This window comes from Oncorhynchus nerka, linkage group LG17 (genome assembly GCF_034236695.1).
Source record: "Oncorhynchus nerka isolate Pitt River linkage group LG17, Oner_Uvic_2.0, whole genome shotgun sequence".
NCBI classification, from domain to species: Eukaryota; Metazoa; Chordata; class Actinopteri; order Salmoniformes; family Salmonidae; genus Oncorhynchus; species Oncorhynchus nerka.
Window position 1 is genome coordinate 47,123,485 of NC_088412.1, and position 7,861 is coordinate 47,131,345.

At 39.4% G+C, this 7,861-nt stretch overlaps 1 protein-coding gene across 1 annotated transcript; it reads left to right on the forward strand.

Annotated features, from left to right (window-relative positions):
• The first annotated feature begins 1,301 nt into the window (after positions 1-1,301).
• LOC115145337 (forkhead box protein D3-like) lies at positions 1,302-4,332 on the forward strand. The gene has a single exon (XM_029686830.2). It carries the CDS (start codon positions 1,584-1,586, stop codon positions 2,682-2,684), a length of 1,101 nt encoding a protein of 366 aa, XP_029542690.1. The 5' UTR covers positions 1,302-1,583; the 3' UTR covers positions 2,685-4,332.
• Positions 4,333-7,861: the final 3,529 nt, after the last annotated feature.

Below are 7,861 nucleotides of genomic sequence, written 5' to 3' on the forward strand. Positions count from 1 at the left end.
TTGTCATGGTTAACTGCTACTCCGTTCCCATCGTAAAGTAATTTACACATTTTTGTTAGTTCTAATGGAGGGGTGGTAAGAATAATTGATTCTGTTGTCAATTAAATATATTTTCATTAAGGCAGGAGGTGGGTTTCAGACCGAATCAATAGGACTTTATATTGCTTGTGCACATAGAACATGTAAGATAGGAAGATTCTCCTTTTAAATTTATTCTAAACAAACCATGCAACGGCAGACCTAATAAATGAGCAATGGACCATTCATCTTTTGAATAGATAAACAGTGCTTTTTGTCCGACCATCATCAGGCTGTTTGCGCGCTATTATCAGAACATGAATGGTAATAACACATACTTCTCCTGATCAGCCCCATCCGCTCGCTACAATGACATAGGGCAACATTTTCTCATAAGACGCAGGAAACTTCTCTATTGGTTTATATCTTCTTTCATGAGAACAGTCCACATATACCGCGCATCTTCATGGTTGTGAATGAAACTTTTGCGTTCACCCGGTCCCGTATTTCCTACTTATTCATATGACAACACTTACAATGATTAGGTCTTAACACCTCTGGCAAAATCGGCTAACAATTCTTTATTCATTATTTTCCATTGTTGTTGCCTAATACCCTTCTCACCTTTGACAAATCCACTGAATTCATCGACTGAATATTTGCCAACACATTATCTGGTTCTATTTGCAAAATCCAGCGTGAAAGTGAAACTTGATATTTTTAGTAGGCCTATAATAGTTTTTCTTATAGACAGTAAAATAAGTATGTATTTTACCAAATTAGTCTTATGCCTAAAGTAATAATAATGCATAAAGTAATGTGAGTACTGAGCAAGTAAACATTATAGACTAGCCCAATAGCCTATTTCCCAATTAAATAACATTATTATATTCAATGCATACACAACAATAACTAGAAGAGATTCAATTAACTTAGCTGTCGACGTTTTCATTCAGCAGCTTTCAACACAAGCAATTTGTTTTAAGCAAAATTAAGATTTGGATTTAGCGCAGCCCCGAGTTAATGCGCATCAGATTTTTCAATCACGCAGGCCAATTTTATTTTTTGCTTCCCCCAGCTACGGTTAAATTGTCTATGACGGACGAACACAGCCAGAAAGTGGAAAGCAGCATTACTGTTGTCCCTTTGTTGACAAATCCATGAAACAACTTCAGTTTGCATGGTTTAGCAGGGGGACGTCTGACGTCACCCAATCACGTGGCAGGACTGATAGTATATCTTAAACTGAAAAAGTAATCTTTCAGACAGTCCTTAACATTGGCTTTAAAAGCACTTGTCATCTAAACTTCGCACTCAAAAATCACTCTTACTATGAAATAGCGGCTGAAGGACATCGTGGCGTGAAGCGCACCCACACCAAACCCTAAAGAAGAAGACGCTTCGTAGCCTAGTAAACTGGATAAATATTTTCAGACGTTTAAGTTTCTCTGGCAGGCCGGTCCGACCTGCATTTAGAATCCGGCGACATCTGATCTAACCGCTACGTGCCGCGTGCGCACCCACGCACCTAGATCCCTGGTTGTTTCTCGGTAAAGTAAGTTGTGATGACCCTGTCTGGTGGCAACAGTGCCAACGACATGTCCGGTCAGACAGTGCTCACTGCCGAGGATGTGGATATCGACGTGGTCGGCGAATGCGATGAGGGAATGGAGCGGGACAGCGACTGCGACAGCCAGGGAGGCATGCACGAGCGCTCCGAGGAGGTGGAGGAGATAGAAGTGAAGGAGAGGTCCGGGAGTCCCTGCGAGAGCGCCGGGGAGGGAGAGACCAAAGCAGACGGCACGGAAAGCGCGTCGGGTTCCATAAGCAGCAAGCCAAAAAACAGCCTGGTGAAGCCACCCTACTCCTACATCGCGCTCATCACCATGTCTATACTCCAGAGCCCACAGAAGAAACTCACACTCAGCGGGATCTGCGAGTTTATCAGCAGCCGGTTCCCGTATTACCGGGAGAAGTTTCCAGCCTGGCAGAACTCCATCCGCCACAACCTGTCGCTGAACGACTGCTTCGTGAAAATCCCCCGGGAGCCGGGCAACCCTGGCAAAGGCAACTACTGGACCCTGGACCCACAATCGGAAGATATGTTTGACAACGGCAGCTTCCTCCGGAGGAGGAAACGTTTCAAGAGGCACCAGCCAGATATTCTCAGGGACCAGACAGCCCTCATGATGCAAAGTTTTGGGGCTTACAGTATTGGGAATCCTTACGGACGTCACTATGGAATTCACCCAGCCTACACCCATCCAGCGGGGATGTACCCTTACATGCACCCGGTAGGTCCCATGCTCCCCCCGACTGTCCCTCTTTTGTCCTCCGCTGAGCTGAACAGAAAAGCCTTCAACTCCCAGCTCAGCCCCAGCCTTCAGATGCAGCTTAACAGCCTTAGCACAGCGTCTATGATCAAGTCCGAGCCCTCCAGTAGACCGTCTTTCAGTATAGAAAACATCATCGGGGTATCCACGTCCTCGAGTGCACAGACTTTCATGCGGCCTCCGGTGACTGTTCAGTCTGCGTTGTTGAGCGCACATGGCCTAACCAGGACAACAGCAGCTATTGCACCAATTCTTAGCATGCCATCTAATATCATGTCGGGACAGTTTTTACCCTCAGTAACGTCAGCAGTGTCCAAATGGCCTTCTCAATAAAAGACTTACATTTTTCTAGAGACTTGGAGGGACTGTATACAGCACGATATAAGCAGCACTGGACTCTGACGTCCGCCAATCTGTAGCCATGTAAAAACAACAAAAAAAGAGAGAAAAGGAATGCTTTTTGTACAGGTAATATTTGTACATATTTGTAAAAAATAAAGAATTTGACTTGTTTGACCTTTTACCTATTTTCTCTTTGGTGTTTGAACTGTACAACAGTTGTAGTTAGACGAGTGTTCCTGATATTAATTTTCTATTTTCTTTTGTATGGGAGCTCACTCTTAGTTCAAAACGATTAACTATTTTGCTTTGATTTTTCATACAAGATACAACATGTTCTTATTCTAAGTCTGGACAAATAGTCTGTCTATAAATTCAAATATATGTATTCTATGTAGCTCTATTGTGTTGTAAAATGGATTCATTTGTTAATAAATCCACAAAAAAATAAGCATTAACAGTATTCATTTTCTTTATGTAGTTTTTGAATGATCTGATATAGTTCTGCTGTGTGATAATTACTATTGAAACGTCTCTAATTAAAACCATTTTAATAGTTGGAAATAATCTGAACGTAGACTTGGATATGATAAACTATCAGTATGGATTTGTAAGCAAATAGCCTAGATAAAAATGTAAACATATTTAACAATTAAAACAGATTGCAAACCGGTGCATTTAATTGAAGGCCAATAATTAAGGTAGTTCAATATTTCTACTGCCATGCTTATGATAATTAGGTGAGAGGGTCGTGACGTGTTTATTACCGCGAGCAAGTAATAAATTAGTAACTTAAAACACAGGTAATTAGCTAAAGTTAAAATGTAATATCGATATAAAATATGCCTTATTGATATTACAAATGAGGAAATTTTTATTTAATTTAATATCCCTTCATTATCAATATCAATTTACAGTTAGGCCTAAATTCAACTGTTTTTAAAAGTAGTTTGTGGCTTGTTATTATGATATCATCTTAGAATTTCGCATGACAATAACTATATCATTATAGCCTATTTGTGCTAGTGCCTTATGATGGCTTATTTACAGATGTGAAAACAATTAAATATATTTGAACAGGAATAGAATATAGGCCTAAACACAAATCAGAAATTAGGCTACTCTGATGTCTTGAAATGATAAGGCCACAGAACGCTCGATTCAACATTCTGCCTCCTTGTCACTACCTGGGGCGGAAGGTAGCCTAGCGTTGGGCTAGTAACGGAAATGTTGCAAGATCGAATCCCCGAGCGGACAAGGTAAAAAACGAATTGAAAATAAGAATTTGTTCTTAAAACTGACTTCCCTAGTTATATAAAGGTAAAACTTGAAACAAACATAGAAGCATTATAGAGCCGGTTTGCAAAAGATTTTGGTGTCTCAAAATAGTAAAATACTATATTATCAAATAAGTTGTTTCTAATGTTTTCACTGACATTATTAACTTGAAAATGAAACTGGATTTCATAATGAGAAAGCTTATGCAGTGCAGATGTCGAGACATTAAGGTGTCCTATTACAAGAGAAACTAAGTAGATATAAACATGTCTGCATGTCGCTACTATAAAAGTAACACTTAGTTTCACAGTTGTGTCTGGCTAATCAGTTTTACACCAACAGCAAATGGTGGATGGTGTGTGTGGCCGGTGCAGTGCACAAGGGTTGGGGGTATTTTTTAACGGATACTCATGTGAACAGAGAAAGGGCTATCTACTTGAATTCACTTTCAGTCTGAAGAAGCTGCTGAGGCAGTGCTTCTCAATGACACTGGATAACGGGGCGCCCATTCCACGACTGACTTCTTATTCATTCAGATGAGACTACATTGTTATGCGCATTGCTCCGATTTGATATCACATACCTCCGATGATTTACAGGACGTAGCGATGCAGAGGCTTCTCTTAGAAGACGTATATCTAATATGATGCCATATAAGCCCAGGTCTACTGGCTTTCGAGGAAAAATACTGTAGTAAAAATGTAGACCTTGGGACTTCTTGTGAGGGGAGATTTGTAAGGCCTACAATCACTTCGATAGGCGATTGTTGATGGTATATTAGGCTGTAATGTCTCATTGAAATGTGTGCATTAATAAACAAACTCTTATCAACCGACGGTTGTTCATTAAAATGTTTAATTTTAATTGGCAAGCTGGTTATTTTCCCAAAAACTCTGACTGACGCAATGTGGGTATGTGTATCATAATTATTACCATGTTCTCTATTATGTCTTAAGTAAGAGTGATACATTTTTAATTAAGCAGGCAGTATAACAATTAATCTCTAGCTAAACAAAAACATCAGCAATTGAGAACACTTAAGCCTACATAGGTCTACAGTCTATATTGTCATGCAATACCGGTAGGCTTTAGTTCGTTAAGAATATGGCTTTTATTCGATGGAGCCATTCCGGATCTGTCTTTTTCGGATCTGCCTGGTCTGTGTTCACTGTTGAGAATGTAACACACAAATAACATACACATATGACCGCGTAACAGCAATGACTTGTGAACATCGCTAGGTGGCGTTTATTGACACCTGTATTCTTGTGCAAAGCAATTTAAACACAGAGAAACATAAGGCAAGTCCTAAATATCTGCCCTGGGGCATTATATGGGTGACTTTCATCAGGGGCTACTGTTCTGTTAGAATAAGTAGGTTCCTATACTGGAGGGATTTGGTAGATGTTATTTATCTTGGAATAGGGACACTGTGACATTGTTTGGATTCAACGGGATTTAATAGTGTGTCTATTTTAGGGGCAGCTGGTGGGAAATAGTTGACTCTTTAACAAGTGCAAGGTTATAATAGATCCCATGCTTTTTATATACCTGACGTCAAGTAGTAACCTTCGATGGGTATTGCAACCGTGGACCACCAGAGCTCCTTAAGCAGACTGACAGGGGCTGCCAACTCGTTTTGACAATCACAATCCTCAAAATAATTGGCTGCATAATGTAAGCTTAAATACCAGGACAAAGTTAATATACTTTTTTATTCTTGTTGCAGTCTCAGGTTGCTTTGACGAATTGTTGTGCACAATATGTAAGTCTTTAAATATTGTGCACAATTAAATAATTGTCTTTCCCATAATACTTTGTTAGAAAAACAAATCGGAGCCGATATGAAAAATAAGCTACTATAATAAAACTATTTTGACTTGAATTAAGACGAAAAAACAAGCATAACCTATTTATGGACAACAATAACGATAATATGTATAGATATTAGTTATATGAATAAACTTCAAATTGGTATTTAGACATTCATATTTATTACAGGTCTCGATCAAATACGTTTTTGGATGGAAATGACGCATCCCACAAGCCTGGTTTAGCCATTTTGAAGGTTTTAAGGTTTTGCCGTATAGATAGGGTATATAGTAAGCTACTATATGTCAAATATGATGAATAGGCTAATATTCATACTGACATAGCCACGTCTTCTCCAACGAAACGGCTTACAACACGGGAAGAATGATCACCTGCGCACAAATGTTTGGACGCGTTTCCGTTTTCGGGTGGCCTAAAAATCCTATAGAGCTCTGTTGAAAGTTGCTGCGCTTAGTAGATTGCGCGGGGCTCACAATCACACACGACGTTGACCTTTGCAGCTGCACCTGCTCTCTCGCCCTGCACAGGTGGGGTGTATGGATAGCGAGGACAAGCGGTTCCCACAACCCCTTTAACACTCTCTCAATACTGACAGCACAGTCAGCATGGAACACCACAGAGATTCTCTCGTATACTTGACATAAATCAAATAAAAAGAGTCTTGCATTAATACAGTAGGTCTATATAAAATCAAATTTGGACTGTAAATGAAAGCTGAGTATACAGTATATAGCAAGGCATTTTGAGTGAAGATTGAGTAATACTAATAGCAATATTACAGTATAGCCTCACTTATTATTTACGTTTATTTACAGTTGTGTCTGTGTATAAAGGTGTTCTAAATGTTTGTATTTGACATGTACTAGGCCTACAACAGAGAAAACAAGGAACACATTTCCCATATAGTTGCACATAAGGGCCTTATACTGGCCTGTGTCATCTGGTTGACACACATTGATTCACCATATAAAATAAATGCTCTAATATGGAACTCGGACCTCTAATATTGCAAATGACCGATTCCCATGATGATCACTCTGTTTTGTACTGCCTACTTTATTAGCTATAAAAGGTGTTTCAGTTGGGAATGTAGGCTACGATTTCTGTAGCCTATTTTTATACGACGAAGAATACTTTATTGATCCATTTTCCAGGTGACACATAGCTAATATTCCAGGTGACATTCCCAAAATTATATCTCTGTTTTGTAGGCCTATTTCCCACTGTTTCTTAAAAATGAGAATACTTTATTGATCCATTTCCAAGGTATTTCAGTTTATCCAAAGTGCAATTTACTGGGAATGTGTATGTGTGTGTGTGTGTGTGTGTGTGTGTGTAATGAAATCTACAAATACATTTCAATAATTACCTACTATCTATGGCAAATGGTCAATAATTATATTAACTGTGCAAACAAAACAAAATGGTTGCATATTATTATTATTATTATTATTATTATTATTATTATTATATGGTTGCATACCTGGTTGTTGCATTTAGCTACCACTGCCATTGTGCCATTACAATGTTGTTATTGTCATAATACTGTGCTGTGGCAACAACAAGTGTCACCTATTGGATAGAGTTACTTCATTACTTAATTGATCCCTTCATCCCCTAAGGGCAAACAGACAAGCGTCCACTAGAGTCCAGCAGCAGCACCTTCAGTCATTGGTCACCCTGATGATGGTGATGATGATAAGAGTACCCCAGCTTAAGCTGTTTCCGTTCCACATCCATTTCCCACTCTATTGGATTGGTAGGAAACATAGGTATAGTCAAAAAAACATATAGACTCAAGTGGCATTGGCAAGCAAAGAACAAGGCTGCATTGCTTCACTTCCTTCTCCACAACCATTGCCTACTCTTTTCTATGCATTCGAGACATGGGTAAAGGAATAACCCACGACTGGGTCTGCATTTGAAATGGCACTATATAGTGCATTAGGGAATAGGGTGCCAGTTCAGACACAGTGCATGGTCAGGCAAGACCTGGAAAGCCTTCAATATAGAATTATAGCAGGGGTGACAAGCCAGGCCAGATCATAGACAGTAAATGT